Below are 17,286 nucleotides of genomic sequence, written 5' to 3'. Positions count from 1 at the left end.
TGCAACGGGATCAGGAACAGCTTGCCAGTACTGTAGCTGCAGCAGTTCCTGCCCTGAGGAGGTTAAGTGACTCGGCCACTTGATCTGGCAACGAGGGACGCCCAGGAGGTTCATGGGATCCCTTATAAAGAGCTTTCTCTGAGGGACGGACACACACGGCAATCTGTGCACACGTGCCTGCACCCCCCCCCCCTCCGCCGCCGCCGCCGCCGCACACACACAGACACAGCGACTTTGCTGCTGCCTGATTCATCCTCGTTTGCTGAGCTGCATCCAAAGGGCTACCGGCTCTTGATCGCGGGCGGGCAGGCAGTCCTGTGACAAGAGGAAAACAAGCTGCTCGTTGCCATTGCCACCCTTCTCCCCTGGAAGGGCAGAGAGGAGGGAAGATGGACCCGGCAAGAGCTGGGCCCCCAGAGAGCAGAGGAGCCCCCCCAGACTCCGGCAGCAAAGCAGCCAACGGCGGAGGGCAGCCGAAGCAGGAGGGATGGGAAGATGCCCGGGCGTTTTATGAAAACCTTTCCCCCAAAAAGAAACCCAAATCAGTAAGAGATTTCTTTTTTACTGGGGTGGGAGGAAGGGTCAGCAGGTGGCCTGCCTGGCAGGGTGGCTTGTTTACTTGCATGCTTGTACATATAAAGAATATGACACTCTGGCTGGGTGCAAGGAGAAAGAGAGAAAACCCATCCTCGGGAACAGGAAATGTCAGCTGAGGGAACCTGTTGAATCTCCCTGCTTGGCTACCTCCAACTGTAGAGTGTTGGAGGGCTGGGAGACCAGGGTTCAAATCCCACACAGTCATGAAGCTCACTGGGTGACCTTTTTGGCCAGTCACTGTTTCTCGGCCTAACCAACCTCACAGGGTTGTTGTAAGAATAAAAATGGAGAAGGGGAAACCATGTATGCCACCTTGAGTTTCTTGGAGAAAGAGGTGGGATGTGATAAATAAAATAAAAATAGGCGATGTATGGTGGAGGGAGGCCCACCTGCTGTGGCCACAGGGAAGGGAGAGCCCTCAGCTCAAAGGTGGAACACAGATTTTGCAGGCCCAGCCTGCAGCATGTCCAGTTAAAGGATTGCAGAGGCCTGGGAAAGTTGCCCTCGCTCAACTCCCACCGGCCTGGATCAGCAGCTGGGAGTTGTAATCGGAAGCATCTGGAGAGGACCAGGTTGGGGAAGGGTGCCTTAGGCTCGAGGGGTCTACTCTTAGACAGAGCAGACAGGTCTATACTCGATCTATGATGGTTATTCATTTCAGTTTTGAATTGGTTCCTATGAAGCACCTCAAAGCGAGTTCACAATATGAAGAAAACATATAAATACAATTAAACACAATCCAATACCAACTGGAATGGACTGGTGATCCGACTCAGTATATGGATCAAAGGCACATGTTGTACAGCATCATCGAGATAACGGGCATTCAGCAAAGAATGTTATTTTTCCTGGAAGATGCTGTTCTCGCTTGCATGGAAGAGGCCCATGACAGCTGCAGAGATAAAGCAGGAGAAGGGAGTAAGGAGTAGATGTAGCCATGAAAACAGAGTGTGCCTTCTTCCTTTTGGGGACCAAGGTCAAAACCTTGCGGGCTGAGACACACATTCCATCCGTTAAGAACCCTTTGCCAGTTCATATGCCCAGCAGGTGGATGTGTCTGTGTGTACACACACACACACACACACACACACACACACACACACACACACACCAGGCTTAAAAACTGCTACTCCCAAGTATTATTTCTGGATGATGTGGTGGATCATCACCATCTGAGGCTGGTCCTTCTGTTTACTGCAGGAGAGTGCCAGATGTCTCAGGGTAGCCTGAGTATCAGCGTTTCTTTCTAGCATGACTGCTGGAGACAGCCAGTCCAACTGGCATCACCTGACAGACTAACCTGGGTGAGGACCTACCAAGGCCACCTATATAAACCTTACTGAAATGGATATGAATTGTGCCGAAGTGCTTCACAAGCCATGGGCAGAGCCATCACTCACACCTGTCCATCTCCAAAGTTCACGATGTCACCACTCCAGCCATCTGACTGTTTGGCTCCGGGCTGGCCCTATCATTAAGGTAAAGGTAAAGGTACCCCTGCCCGTACGGGCCAGTCGTGTCCGACTCTAGGGTTGTGCGTCCATCTCACTTAAGAGGCCGGGGGCCAGCGCTGTCCGGAGACACTTCCGGGTCACGTGGCCAGCGTGACGAAGCTGCTCTGGTGACTGCTTTTACTTTCCAGAACAGTGAATGGGTAGGGCCTTATTTTCCGATCAAAAGGAGGTAGGGGCACTGCTCCAGTCAACTCCCACGTGCAAGAGAAATGCTTCCCCTCCTGCACTGCTCTGACCAGATTTGCACCTCCACAACCTTTTATGGTGGCCTTTCAAGTGGGGGGTTGTTTGTGGGTTTTTCACATCTAGTTTTGCCCTGTACCTGGTACTTGTTTGGGGCACTCCCTTGCAGTTTTTTTTAATTCCACATCTCTGCAGATTTTTAAGCTTCTGGTGAGGCAGGTTCCTTCCCTTCCCCCTCTCGGTTCCCGGCCCAAATGCTGGTGGCCTTTGCCAGCTGGCTGGCCCTTGTGGCTCGCGGACTGGCTCCACTTCAGCAATGCTGAGATTGGACTGCTGAAAAACAGCCCCCCACCCAAGGGCCCCAGGCTAGCCTGAAAGCTGGCCACAGGGAGGGAGGGAGAAAGGAAGTCCCAGCACCATCCAGCTCAGGTCCAAAGTGTGGTCTTTTCTTGATAGGTAAAATATACGGAGTGTAGGGCCATTGGAAAAAATGTGCATAAAATGTGCTTATGCTAATTCATGCAAACTGATGCCTTTATCTAACTGATGCAAATTTAAATGCCATAGAAGGCCAGGCAGCTAATTTCTCATCCAACTCACCCCAGATAAATTCTTAAATTAATTTTCACAGACCAACTCACCCCAGGTCAGTTCCTCTTCAATTAATTTATCCCCCATTAATTTCCCCGTAGATCCTATTCAGAATCATTTCATTCACCACCACCCCATTCACGGCTGCCAAATCATTTCGAGATGAAGTCATTTTTACTCAGTTCGGTCCCCAAATTAATATCCTACCCAGTTATCCTGATCACCCCCAGTTCGATTTGCCCCAAATTCATTGCTCTCCCATGATCACTTGTGACACTAATTAGTGGGCAATAATATTTTGTCTTTGTGTATTAAATAGGGCTGCCATACAATTGGAATTTCCGGACATATCCAGGATTTGTCCGTCGAAAATAGTATCTGGGCTGAATTTCTGAAAATCGGCAAAAATGTCCAGGAAAACCAGGGCATATGGAAGTGCCTCCCCCAAAAAAGAGCTCAACAACTTTTGTGTCCAGATTTTCACTTTTTGAAATATGGCAACCCTATATTAAAAAGCTTCTTCTGTTGATTTCTGCAGATCAAACTGCGGTTTCCTTAGGACATCCCTATTTTCATTGGAGAAATGTGGGAGGGTATGGAGTTATGCGACCCTCAGCCAAGGAGATAAGTGGTAACTGTACAACCTTTAGAAGACATCTGAAGGCAGCCCTGTATAGGGAAGTTTTTTTTATATAAAAAAAAAGTTTAATGTTTAATTATTATTTTTATATGTTGGAAGCCACCCAGAGTGGCTGGGGCAGCCCTGTTAGATGGGCAGGGACTAAATAATAAAATTATTATGATTATGGAATAAGATGTCCCTATTTTCACTGGAGAAATCTTGGAGTGTATGCTCCCCCCTCCCCACACCCAGCACTTTCCCCATAAACACCTGCTCTTGGAACAAAAGGCAATCTGCAGAAAACCCGGATTGCTGTTTGTTCCATTTCAGTGTTAAAATGTGGGTTTTCCTGAGGAAAGTAACAAAACAAAGTGCTTGGACACAGAGTGGGAAAGCACTAACCGAACCTGTGGTTCAAAAGGTAAGTGTAAATGAGCTGTAAGCTTACATGGAGGTCAGACTATTATCCAGTCTTTATTGAACTGCTTTCAGGGCATTTATACTCCTTCCTGTTAACCATTGCTTCACCTCATACTTTCCAGTGCATTTCCCCTGTCCCTTTCTTAATTGCGAAAATTCACTTTCTTTTTAAACGGTCTTTTAAGAAATTCTTACAACTTGAAATCACATCCTCTTGTAAATTCCACCTGGAGCAGCTGAAAAATACCAGGTCTTCTCTTTTTATGGAAAAAAAGGGCAGCTGTGGGCAACCTCTGACCCTCCAATTATTGCTCAACTACAATTCCATCAGCCCCAGCAAGTGTGGCCAGTGTCTAGGGGTGATGGGAGTTGTAGTTCAGTAACATCTGGAGAGTGCCACACTTGCGCTAGGGCAATGGAGCACTTCAGCTGTCCAAACATTTCTGGTATGTTCTTCCATCCCTCCTGCAAAATACAGTCTGGGTTTGACCTCCACAATCCTTATGCACCTGACACAAGGTTTTCTGGCTGGAGGCCTCCCCCCCCCCCCTTCCATGCCTTTGTTTTTTACTCCCAGGGGCAAATTTCTCACTTGACTATCTCTGCACTCTATATTCCTGGAGGCTCCTGGAGTTAATAGGATTAATAGAGCACCATTTCTCTGATCTAGCACTTCCATTCTGGCTGCCTGGCAGCTTTCAGCTGTGAAATGACTTGCGTTCCTTGATGGTAACTCTGCCTCCTTGTCTCCTAGTACAATGCAATGGTGTTCTGATCTCTTTTGGGACGCCAGGCTCGGATCAGAAACCCAGCAAATGTAACCAAATTGCTCCCTTCTCTGTTCCATTAATCTTTCTACTAAACTTAATCCTCCACCCCAGTCAAGAGAGTGAGGAAGAGGATGGTCTGGAAGAGAGCTGACCTCATTTTTCTCTCCACCCCAATTTCAATCTGCCAGGTTCTGTTTGCATTTATGCAGCCAGCCCCTTTCCTCTCCTCCCTGCCAGCCAGGGGCTGCTTTCTAGATCCAGACATCTCATTGGCGTTTCCCTGACCTTGTGCAACCTTGGCTGTTGCTAGGATAAATGGGGCTTGCTCGGAAGTATTGCCATCTCCTGCATCCTTGCAAGAGCTGAAGGTTGCTGAAGGTCACACGTGCACTGGGTCACAGGTCCTGAGGTTTGTCTGCCGTAATAAGAGAGAGCCTGACAAAGAGAGATTAACGCAGGAATAAGACTTGCATGGTTTTCTTAACTAGTGAAATGCCTGTTATTACAAAAGGCAAAATGGGTATGTAGATGGAGAGCCTGTACGTTACTGTTGATATAGAAAAATAGGGGTGGTTTGCTTTTGCTGCCTAACTCCCCAAGGGACCAAGGCCCTTAATTCTATGATTGGTCAGAGATGAATGGATGGAGGCAGGATGCAGTGAAAGCAAGGCAGATCTTTATCTTTCTGTTGCAACAGAGTTCCCTTCCTTTGCAAGGAGGCAAGAGAGACCCAGAATCAGAAAGAAACATCTCTTTTAAGGGTTTGCATTTTGGCATGGAGAAGGAGGACATCCCTTCTACAAACAATCAGAAATTACATTGATTGTAATTTCCACGAGAACCAGTGTTTTGAGAGAGGGGGAAAAAACTTTGTTTCTATCCACTTTTTCCATGCCATGTCAAATTTTATAAACTTCTGTTGTGTCGCTTTTATAAGGTCAAGGCTCAGGACCTCAAAGGCAATTGGTGCACTGGGGTGGGGTCATCCCAGCAACACAGACAAAGCAAGATCAGTTATTTTTCAGCTCTGCCAACTAACAGGCTCATTTGCCAGCCAGAGACAACTAAACCAAATTATAATTATTTTTTGAAAGAGCTCTCAGGGCAGCCTCAAACAAAAATAAAACAGACACAAACAAGAAAATCAAATAATTAAAAGGAAAAAAAACCCAGAGGGCTAAAAACTAGAGCAACGCTAAAACCATCTGTAGTAGCAAGGAGAGTTCAGGGGAGTTATGCCTACAGCAGGGATAAGAAACAGGATTTGGTGGGTAGGCTGGATACTAACCTGTCCCAGCACCCAAGGTCATTTTGACAGGTGGGCAAGGCTGTGAGGCACTCCAGAAAAGGGCACTGCAGCAGGAAGCCATTATTATTTTTTATTATTTAATTTTATTCCTTGAATTTGTATCCCACCCTTCCTTTCCAAGGAGCTAGGGGCAGCAAGCTGATACACAGTTTGAAAACAAAGCAATCCCTCCCCCCTAAAACAGTTAAGGCATTAAAAACAACAACAGCAATTACAACTAAAAACATTTATTTCCTGGCACTGGGAATACTCTGTGGTACAAATTCTCAACTTGGGGGCAAAATCTGGGATTTTGAGAAACTGCTATGGGTGTCAGTAACAAGATGGCTGCTGTGGGGGTGCAGCATAACACAAAATGGCTGCCACATGCAAGAGAACAGAGAAGGGGACTGGGGGAAACGGTGTCAGCGTAGTCCGTCTGGTGGATGTTGAATCCTGGCATCCAAGAAAATGTGAGCATGCTTCAGGCGAGAAGGTGTTCAGCGCTGGAGAAGCTGAGTCAGTGCAAACAGGAGCTGAGCAGGAAGATGAAGGTCTCATATGAGGATCATAAAACTTAATCGCCCTGCAACCCCTGAAGAGCTATTAAAATAATATTTTAGCTAATTAGTAACTCATGGCTCCCACATTATTGAGAATTATTGTTAGAAGGGATGTTAATAACTAGTTAATAGCTGACTACCTTGAACAACTAATGGCCCAATAATGCCTCATATTTTGCCTTTTTGAAATGTGGAGAGGTGGTCTTAGGAAGGTGTTTCTACTTTTACACAGATTTCCCAAGGTCTTTGACCTCTGTTTTGGTCTTGCAGCTCAGGTGCCGAGCGGGGTCTGAATTAAGCTTGCAAAAGAGCAGGTGGGGGTAAGAAATGGCTGGTTTAAAACCATTGCTGGTTTAAAAGTCCTTCTTGCCTGTCCACATTAGCACTTGCACACCAGACAGGATCTCCCATCAACAGGACTGCCAACTTAAGGGCTGCTCTGTCAGTCTGCCTTCAAGAGCTGCCCAGTCAGCAGCCATTCAGTAGCAGAAGCATTCACCTCTGTCGTCATTTTGTTGCCTAGTTAAGGCTTTCCTTTTTCAGCAGGTCATTGCGGTGGATTTTTTTTTTTTTTTTTTACCCCAGTCTGCATCTATATTGCATTTAGAACTGTTTTAACTAGGACATTGTTTATATATGCTTTTTATTATTAAAGCACTTTGAGATGTTTTATAGGAAGTGGAATCCAGTGAATAAATAAAGCCATCATGCTGCTATTTCAAAGGGCAGAGACCAGCCTCATGAAATTGCAGGATCCTGCCAAAGAAAATGCGGAGTAATTTGCAGTGTTGCACATATTATCTCTCCCAGAGTGTCCAGTTCAAACTTTTTGACCCAAAGTGTCAATTATTCTCAAGGGGGGGGGGGATTGTAGCTCTTGACTTCCACTTCCTGTGCTGTCTTTGGTCTCTTTCCCAGAACAGAGAGTGTGACTCCTGGGATGAGTTAATTCTGCTCATCCATGGGAGACAAGCCATATCTCTAGTATGATGTACAGACTCTTCCTCCAGTTATCAGTCAGTGGGAGTTAGATGGGGTTGGTGGGGCTGGGAAAAATTCCTGCCTGCAGGGCCATTGTTAGGTACTTGGTTATATAGTTTGCTTTCTTCTTGTTTGTATGCTGGTTATTTATACATATCTGTATACATTTTAAGTTGTTTTAAACTGTTCTTAATATTGTGTATCATTGTGTTTTAATAGTAATGTTGTGTTTTAATGGGACCTGGGGGTGAAAGGAGGGTAATAAATTGTAATAATAATAATGGTTTTCAGATATAGGTTACACTTGAAATTTTGCTAATTGAGGTTTTTGGCAGCTCCCCCCCCCCCCCCCGGAATCTTGTATTTCATTTGGTTTTCTTTTTTTTTTATTTTTATTAATGCATTTTAAGTTATCTTCCCTATTGTTTTTACAAAAGTAATTTGATATGTTTTTATTCATTTAGCACGAGATAATGATAAAGTGTTATACATTATTATATTTTGTAAACACTGTTCCATTACTTTTTATGTTGTTCATAACTGTATAATGCCCCCAGGAAGGATTTTAGTTTGGCCTGAAATAAATTATATTTCAAGCCCCCCATTTTTTCTCCATGTCAGGGCTGCTGCCCTCATTTTTGTGGTTGGCTTTCAACCACAAAATTTGCATAAAATTTGCATGTGCTAATTTATATATGTGGATGCCTCTGGGAAATTATGATGTTGGGTGGTGGGGGTATCACCAATTATTACATTTATATCTCACCTTTCCTCCGAGGTGCTCAAGGTAGTGTACATGGCTCTCCACTTCCCCATTTGACCCTTACAACAACCCTGTGAGGTAGGTTAGACAGAGAGACTGTGACTGGCCAAGGTCATCTCTGAAAGTTGTAGCTGAGTGGGTCCTAGCTTTAAGTAGAAGGTGTGGGTATGACCTGAAGCTCTTGATTATATTGCTACTGAAAAATATGCAGGCAGTGTCTTTCCTCTACATGGCAAAAAGATTCCTACATTGCAGGGGGTTGGACTACATGACCCTCATAGTCCCTTCCAACTCTTTGATTCTATGACAATCAATATACTATATTATTGAATTAAATCAGGCTTCCCCTACCTGGTGCCCTCCAGATGCAACTCCCATCAGACCCAACCAGTAGGACCATGGGAAGTATAGTCACAGACATTTGGAAGTTACCAGGCTGGGTAAAGCTGAATTAGAATAATATAAAGTATGTACAATTTTATGACATCAAATTCCATCAGAATGGCCTTAATGGATCGAACTGAAGTCCATTCTGCATCCAGCAGTGGCCAGTCAGATGCTCTGGGATGTTGACAAGTTGAATATGAAGCTGATGGCCATCATCGCTTGATATTTGTCCTCAACAGGAGCACCTGGTGTTTAGAAGCTCCCTTTGGGTGCCATAGGCAATATGGCCGTGGATAGGCCTGTTGTCTTTCATGGGGCACTACCATCTCTTTCTCTTTCTCTCATGCAGCCAAAGCCCCAAAATGCCATCACGATTGCTGTGTCATCACGAGCCCTCTTCCGTATGGAAGAGGAGCAGAAGATTTACAATGAGCAGGGTGTGGAGGCCTACGTGAAATTCCAGCTGGATCACGAGAATGAGCCCTTTCTGCCTGGAGCAGCCTTCCCCTTCGTCAAGGTCTTTTCCTTTTCTGATGATTTTGTTCACCTCCAGATGGAAACATCAGAATCTGGGTTCAAGATAAGGGGATGAAGCAAGTGCTGGCTGTCACTTATCAGTAAATTAGCCCAGGTGGAGGTTTTATGATTATCCAATGAAATGTGGGTTGTGGTCTGTTGCAATGCTACAATATCCTTGTGCTGGGTGTCTCCCTGAAGGTCTAATGTAAGACTCTGGGCACTGGAGAGTCTGTTGGGGTTTTTAATGCCATACTACCATCTATGTGCAAATACTACTAAACACCAATATCCTTCTTGTGACCCCCCATTCCAAAGGGTACTGAAACCCAGCAAGCACTGGAACCCCTGAAACTTCTCTTTGCTTTGAGAAATGGGATCTGCTTAACAGTGCTTTAGGGAGGGACCTCAGTCGGAGAGCCCATGGTTTGCATTACAGAAAGTCCCAGGTTCAGTTCCCAGCATTGACCTGAAAGGATCAGGTGGCAGGTGAGCAGGAAAAGGGACTTTCTCTCTGCCTTTGGAGAACCACTGCCAGTCAGAATCAATATTGAGGTAGATAGAAGAACCAAACCATATAAGGCAGCTTCAGGTGCACAATCAGGGCTTCCCCTGCTTTTCTTTTGCATGCTTTTGATTAAAAAAGGATGTAAAGTATCTGAAAGATGAGCTGTTCACCTGACAGTAAGTACTGTACTGATGGTTTGGGGCCTCCTTCCCCCACCTGTTTATTGTTTTATTTAAGGAAGTCCGGTTGTGTTCTTGGCCAGACTGCTCTGCCATCTTTGACTTTCTAGGCACTGGAAGCTGTTAACATGCAGCTGCGGGTGCTCTACCCAGAGAGCGAAGAGCTCTTCGACATCGTCCTCATGACTAACAACCACGCTCAGGTGGGAGTCCGCTTGATCAACAGCATCAACCATTACAGTGAGTAACCGGAAGCCACCTCCCTTGACCAGAAGCACCCAAGCAATTGATGGGTTACTTGTCACCTATTTGCAAACTACCAAGTTGTCTTGCTTCTATACCAGTCTAACTGTCTTGAGTCCCCATCCCATAAAGAACCCTGGTAAATGTATCTCAGTGATGGTGTTAGAATGGGGTGGTCCAATTCACAGCCCAAGGGACACATGCAGCCCTTCAGGCCTTTTTTGGTGGCCCTCAGCAACATTTGATGCACCCTCACAGCCCTCACACTGCCTTCCCAAAGCTGGGTAAGCTTTGGGAAGTAAATTAGGTAAATAAGTACATCAGAGTGCTGCCTTTGAAAGATGCCACCTGGATTTCCCGACAAACAGCTCAACAAAACTTTGGCGTCAAAAGGCAACCAAGGAACCAGTGCAGGTGCTACATCCGCTGGTGGATTGCGCTTCCCAAGGCCTCTCTCTTCCTCCCCTCAATGTTTTCTTCTTCTTGCTCTCTCTTCCAGACCTGTTCATCGAGAGGTTTTGCATGACAGGTGGGAACAGCCCCATTTGCTACCTGAAGGCCTACCACACCAACCTGTACCTGTCATCTGACTGTGAGAAAGTGAGTGAAGCCATAGAAGAGGGTGAGTGAAGGTGTTTGTTGTCCTTCGCCTGCTGTTGGAAAGGGAGTAGGAAGTCACCCGTGTGTGCGAGTGTGTGGTCTGTTGGCACGTGTGGGTTAAAACCTAAACTATTTTTTCTGTTGTGACTCTCCTCCCTCCATCCCAGAAACCCCAGGTACTCTAGTTTTGCACGTGCAGTCTTGTGGGCTCTTTGAACTCTGTTTCCCCTAGCAGACTGCATGATCCTGGGAGGGCTCACAATAGGTTTATGAGGCTTTCCTCATTATGATAGTAGTAGGTAGGTAGGTAGGTAGGTAGGTAGGTAGGTAGGTAGTAGGTAGCCTGTGGTATGAGATGGGAAGCAAGAGCTTGTTTACTACATGCAGAATCAAGTTGCCTAGAAGAAACGGTTGAGGTTAGGGCTACTTCCTTTTGAGGATGGTCCTGGGTTGCTTTGCTTCCTTGACAGAATCATAGAATTGTAGAGATGGAAGGGACCATAAGGGTCATTTCATCCAACCCCCTGCAATGCAGGAATCTTTTGCCCTAGTGGGGCTCGAACCCACAACCCTGAGATTACCAACTGAGCTATTCTCTTCAGATAAGACTGGAGAGAACTCTGCCTGACCACAGTCCGTTTGACAGGTCCCCACGCCTAACATTCATCACACCACATTGAGGATATTGTTTAGTTTGCTCCAATATAACTCATATAGCATTTTGGGTTTTACAGACCTTTACATATTTTTTTTAAAAGCAGAAATTGAAGTGTGAGCCACCAGGAGGCTGAGCTTCTAGAAAGTGCCGCTAGATCCTTTTCTTCTTCTTTCCCCAAGGAATTGCTGCAGCCACCATCTTCAGCTCCAACAGGGACGTGCAGGTTTCAGAGAACCAGCTGCGTGTAGCCTTCGATGGAGACGCTGTGCTGTTTTCAGACGAGTCTGAGCAGATTGTGAAGGCTCATGGCCTTGACAAGTTCTTTGAGCATGAGAAGACTTATGAGAACAAGCCTCTGGCTCAGGTATGACTGAGAATACCCAGAAATGCATTATCAGGAAATGTTGGGATGGCCACAAGCTGGCTGAGCTCAGGAGCCAGGCAGGTTGTTTGATTCCCTGTTTGCTTGCTTCTTTGGCAGAGTTTTTTTTTTGGGGGGGTTGGGTTTTTTTTTGCAAACCACAATGAGGAGGAAGAGGAGGTGAATCTATTTCTGAAATTTATTTTTAGTTGATTTGTAACTGTTCTTAAAACAGTTTAATCTTTCAACCATAAGAGCAATTAGGCTATGAAAATTATATGGGGGGAAACTGCATCATTCAAACCTTGCTTAGACTGTCTCCCTACTTTAGCCAGTACTTAGCAATAGAGCCAGTGTGGGCAACCTTTGGCCCTACAGATGTTGCTGAACTACAACTCCCATCATCCTTGGCCAAAGGTCACACTTGCTGATGGGAGTTGTAGCTCAGCAACATCCAGAGGGCCAAGGTTTTCCCATTCCTGCCATAGAGCAGCTTCTTTCAGCTCATCCTTCTTCACAGGCTGTGCATCTTCTTGTTTCTTCTCTCCATGGAGCCCAGGCTCTCTGCAGCACTCTTCATCCTGACTTTTTCTGGTTTCTACCTCTCAACTCTCCCTCTGTTTGCTTTACTTATTACATATACCATTCCAGCTCCCCATCCCAACCTCTTCACCAATGAGAAGGGCAGGAGAGTTGTTTTACTAAGTAGTTCCAGGTTCCCAGAGTCATTAGGATTCCTTTGCCACTCTCCTTGTGCTTGTACAGTGGTACCTCTGGTTACAGACACTTCAGGTTACCGACTCCGCTAACCCAGAAATAGTACCTCGGGTTAAGAACTTTGCTTTAGGATGAGAACAGAAATCGTGTGGCAGTGGCGCAGCGGCAGCGGGCGGCCCCGTTAGCTAAAGTGGTACTTCAGGTTAAGAACAGTTTCAGGAGAAGAACGAATTAAGTTCTTAACCCGAGGTACCACTGTATTTTAGTTTTTCCTGTGAAGGAACATCCTCCAAATAACCCAGTGTCTAATCTTTAAATTAGCCATTGGCCCTTCAGATGGAGCTGTACTCAGACTCCCATCATACCTGGCCATTGGCTCTGCTTCTTGCGGGGTTGGGAGCCCCACAATATCTGGAGGACAACATGTTCACCAGCCTCTGGTCTTACAGAAAGCAGCCATTCTATACAAAAAAAGAACAAATACAAAATGGGGACTCATCATTATTCTTTCACAGAAGTAGTATGGCAACAGAACCCTTGCAACAATTGCAGACTCTGTGTGGGTAGCCAGAGAGGTTTATTTTCCAACTGTATGGAGAGTGAGGAAGGAAGTTCTGGTTGACCTTGTCTGTTCACCTCTCCAGGGGCCACTGAAAGGTTTCTTGGAAGCTCTTGGGAAGCTCCAGAAGAAGTTCTACTCCAAGGGGCTGCGCCTGGAGTGCCCCATCCGCACGTACCTCGTCACGGCACGCAGCGCGGCCAGTTCTGGAGCCCGTGCCCTAAAGACTCTCCGGAGCTGGGGGCTGGAAACAGACGAAGCCCTCTTCCTAGCCGGCGCCCCCAAGGGACCCTTGCTGGAGAAGATTCGCCCACACATCTTCTTTGATGACCAAATGTTCCATGTGGAAGGGGCAAAGGAGATGGGTACCATCGCAGCCCACGTCCCTTACGGGGTGGCTCAGAAATCCAGGCGCTTGGCACAGGCGAAACAAAATGAGAATAGCAAGTAGCAGAAAAGAGTGGGACTGGGCTAGGCCAGCCTTTGATACACTGAGAGCAACATCTCTATGGAGAGATGAAAAGTTTAGAACACCTTCCATGAGGACTAGAACCAAAAGGGTTGGGATGGCAGGTGTCTTGTTTGGGGTAGGTTGTTTGGGAGAAGGCTTCCTTACACTTACCTGTACACATTGCACTTTACAGAAATGCTCTTCCCTCTGCCTCACCATAACCTTGCGTGCCCATCACACCATTGCTGTCAGTGTCTGCTGGTAGACTTTTGCTTCTGCCCTACCATCCACTCACAATGCTTCAAGGTTGATTGTCACCTTTTGCTCTTGAATTTCATGATATGTACTGTTTTTTCTTGCGGGCTGCCGCAAGGGGGCTGTGTTTTATTACACGCTTCAACAGTTGCATTGTGCAGAATTTGCTAATGGTGCCATTTTAAGCGTTGTGAAATTCCCAGCTTTCAACACTAGTTTTGAAAGAAAAACAGCAATTTCTAGCTCTTATGTTTGCAAGGATGAGCACAAAAGCATGTGTGCAATTCCTTGATGGAATTTATCTGGAATCAGAAGCCTCAGAGAGCCAGCATTGGTTGGGTGGTGAGACTGACCATGGGGTGACCTCCTGAGACTACCCCCAACAATGTGCCCAACCCACATTGAGCACCCCAAAAACGGTCAAAGGCAGTGATGACCAATGGGGCCCATCACAAATGGATTGTCCAAGGGCGCCTCAAAGAGATTGACTGAGAAGGAGGCCTGCCAACAGAAAAAAATGCTCCATAAAACTCTTTCCAGGAAGAACTCTTATCAGGAAGGGCCACAGCTCAGTGTTTAGAGCATCCACCTTACACGTGGAGGGTCGCAGGTTCAATCTCTGGCATCTGAGAGACCTCTGCCTGAAATCCTGGAGAGCTTCTGCCAGTCAGAGTAGACAGTACTGGACTAGATGGTCCAATGGTCTGACTCAGTATCAGGCAGCTTCCTATGTTTCCCCGATCTCTCATGGCCAACAGAAGCTAAATAATTATGCAAAACACACATATGAATGCAAGTTTGCTTCATTCTTCCAATTTGCTCATCAAATGTGGCTTTTGTGAATGCCCCATGCCTGCCCCAACCTAAAATCTGCATCTGCTTCACCTCTAGCCAGCTTATGCTCACTTACATTTTGCCTCGCTCTTTCCAGACAGAGGCCTGTGCTTTAATGCTCCATGTCTGAGCATTCCCCACCCCCACCCCAAGCAAAAAGGAGAGAGAGCAAGCACAGGATGATCTGTGTTTTCTTTTTATTTCTCCGTGCTTTGAGAAAAGACAGTAAATGAAAGCTGTGTTCCTGAGTCAGTGTGCTGCAGTGGATGGTGCTGGAACATGGACTATGACAACGCAGGTCCAAATCCCCACTGAGCCTTGCTGGTCACTGTTAGAGACTGAAAAATCAGTCTCAATCAGCCTAACCTAACACCCCTATGCCCATACACCACCCTTAGAGGAAAAGCAGGCTATAAATGTGATAAATACACAATCTGGAACCTTCCCATTCCAAGTGTGTCTGGGAGCTTTCCACCACTTACCCCCTGTTTTTTTCAGCAGGGCTCCAGAGGTCTGTTGAATAATGTGGCATCTTCCGTTTTTAACCAGTGTTGCATTTTCCCTGCTGTGTTCATGGGCTGTACTGTTAACACGGGGCAATATCTGGGGAGCCGTTCCCTGCTTGACTGCCCATTTGCCACAGTGGAAGCAGGCGGAGGCTGCGAAAGGTCGTGCTTCTGTGTCTGCTGGCGGCTTTGCTTAGGAATGAAACAATGCAATCAATGACTGTCTGTCCTTCTGGGTGTGTTATCTGTAATAAATTCTGTCTATGTTACCATTCGTTCCCCCTCCTGTTTGTGAACTCATCATTGGTATGTTGATAGCAAGCTGAAGTGCTCTTGAACATAAGGACTAGAAACTTGGAAGAGTGACAGGGAACTAGGTGACAGCAACACCCCCTCTAGCATAGTACTAATTTTCCCTTTCTTGTGAATCAAAACCAAGTTATCGTACCATTTACTGGAGAATATCCACCACATCTTGCCATTGGAGGGTTATTGGGCATTAGTATTGGGTTATTGGTACACTGTAGACCAGGGTGGGGAACCTTGGCCGTGAAGTGGGGTGCAAATGCCCTTGGACCCTGCCCAAGCCACACCCCTTTCCCTTGCCCACCCTCCTTCCTGGTCTTGCTTTACTCCCCCTTGGTTGTTTTTGGCTCCCTTGAACTCTGATCATGACTCTTGCCAGGATGAAGGACAGAGCAGTGTGTGTGTGTGAATGTGTGTCGGAACTAGTCTGCTGTACAAACGTAAAATGTACATTTCTTGTTTTGCTAGCTTTTGCCTCTGGCCCCACCCAGCACTGGCATGCGGCCCTCAGAAGGAATGTGGCCCTTGGGCAAAAAAATGCTCTCCACCCCTGCAATAGGTAGTTTAACAGAAGCAGTTCTCCAGTCTCATTCCCAATTTATTACAGTATTATTTTTTTAAAACCTTCTCCCTTGCTTTCTAATTTCCTTATTACTTCCTTTGGCCTCTTTCCCTCAAAGGAAGAGAAGGAGGAGTATGACCTCCCCCCCCCCGCCCGCCCCTCGCCAACATCTCTGTCTCCCGGCCACCTTCACTTGGCATCCAGGGAATTGCTGGTGCTGGCACCCATCCAACTGGAGAACTATTGCATGGCCATGGGGGGGGGGCAGAGGAGTGAGGAGCCCCCGTAGGCTGTGGGACTGTTACGGGTGGTTTTTGGCCCACCATTTGAGAAGTGTATTCAAAGCCAACGTGAGCACAAATGCCACCTTTTTCTCATTGCCAGTTCTGCATTTGGGTTCCGCCCTGGGCTAAAACCCCCACTGCCTCAGGCTTCCTCCCATCCCAATGTGCATATTTGAATCCCACCCAAGCTCTGCCTATTTTTAGGCCTGTTAAATTTAGAAGGCCCACTCAGATTGCACACCCATATTTCTGAGAAGGAGCATCTGGCACCATTGCCTTTCCAGCTACTGAAACGTTTGATAAGAGGCACGCTTTGTCATACACTCAAGATTCAGAGGCCGTTGTCTCTGCTCTGCTATCTGAAGACAATGGCTTTCAGGGGCAGTATCCCAGCAAAACTCACCCCAAGGTTCCTCCTCATAATCTTCACAGAGAAGACCAGCGAAGGAAGACACGCTGCCCTGAAAGACAGCCTAGCTACCATGATCCATCCCCTCTGCACTCTGGATATGCTCTAAGGCAGCCATGTCCAAAGTCTGTTTTGGGGGCCTAATCTGGCCCACCGGTCAATTTATTCTGGCCCCTGTGGCAGTTTATTTCCTGGGGTAAAATCCTAAAAAAAAGGTTAACTTTGGTTGGCTCTTTGGTCGGCCCTCACGGCCCTTCACTTCATCAAATCTGGCCCTCTTTGAAAAAAGTTTGGCCACCACTGCTCTAAGGAAAGACCTCTCTCCATTAAGACCCCAAAATAGCTGGAAATAAATACTACAACAAGGGTGGCCAGACTTTTTCGCCCAAGGACTAACCCTCCAAAGTTGAGTCCGGCCAAAAGTGGGTGTGGCCAGACTAGAGATGGAGGAGAAATCCCATTCAGTGTGCATTTAATCAATATATCAAAATTTCACTTCCCAAAACCGTATGAGAACCAAAATACAGCTGTTCTTCAAGATTCACATATGAATTTTGTGATGCAGTTCTTCAAACAATATTTACAAAAATGCTTGTATTAGGGGAAACATTTTGCCTATGAAATTTTGGGCAGGATGCAAGGGGTTTGCTGAAGGTAGA

At 46.4% G+C, this 17,286-nt stretch overlaps 1 protein-coding gene across 2 annotated transcripts; it reads left to right on the top strand.

Moving 5' to 3' along the window:
- The first annotated feature begins 163 nt into the window (after positions 1–163).
- On the top strand, positions 164–15,335 carry NT5C1A (5'-nucleotidase, cytosolic IA). Of its 2 annotated transcripts, none has more exons than XM_028739063.2 (6): positions 164–545; positions 9,029–9,196; positions 9,993–10,122; positions 10,625–10,747; positions 11,563–11,747; positions 13,106–15,335. In XM_028739063.2, the coding sequence occupies exons 1-6, from the start codon at positions 390–392 to the stop codon at positions 13,469–13,471; spliced, it is 1,128 nt and encodes a 375-aa protein (XP_028594896.1). In that variant the 5' UTR covers positions 164–389; the 3' UTR covers positions 13,472–15,335. The 2 variants fall into 2 exon arrangements, with proteins under 2 accessions (XP_028594896.1, XP_028594897.1); XM_028739064.2 differs by lacking the exon at positions 164–545 and adding an exon at positions 6,417–6,458.
- The last annotated feature ends 1,951 nt before the right edge of the window (positions 15,336–17,286 follow it).

This window comes from Podarcis muralis, chromosome 7 (genome assembly GCF_964188315.1).
Source record: "Podarcis muralis chromosome 7, rPodMur119.hap1.1, whole genome shotgun sequence".
Classification (NCBI taxonomy): domain Eukaryota; kingdom Metazoa; phylum Chordata; class Lepidosauria; order Squamata; family Lacertidae; genus Podarcis; species Podarcis muralis.
Note: the sequence above shows the minus strand (reverse complement) of the source record. Positions and strands in the feature narration are given on the sequence as shown.

What these genes read in the sequence shown, in the direction of transcription:
- NT5C1A (XM_028739063.2), top strand. Translation starts at nt 390, where the DNA reads ATGGACCCGGCAAGAGCTGGGCCCCCAGAGAGCAGAGGAGCCCCCCCA. An exon ending in CAACAGCATCAACCATTACA is followed by an intron (nt 10,123 to 10,624) that starts GTGAGTAACCGG and finishes TCTCTCTTCCAG; the next exon opens with ACCTGTTCATCGAGAGGTTT. An exon ending in AGAACAAGCCTCTGGCTCAG is followed by an intron (nt 11,748 to 13,105) that starts GTATGACTGAGA and finishes TCACCTCTCCAG; the next exon opens with GGGCCACTGAAAGGTTTCTT.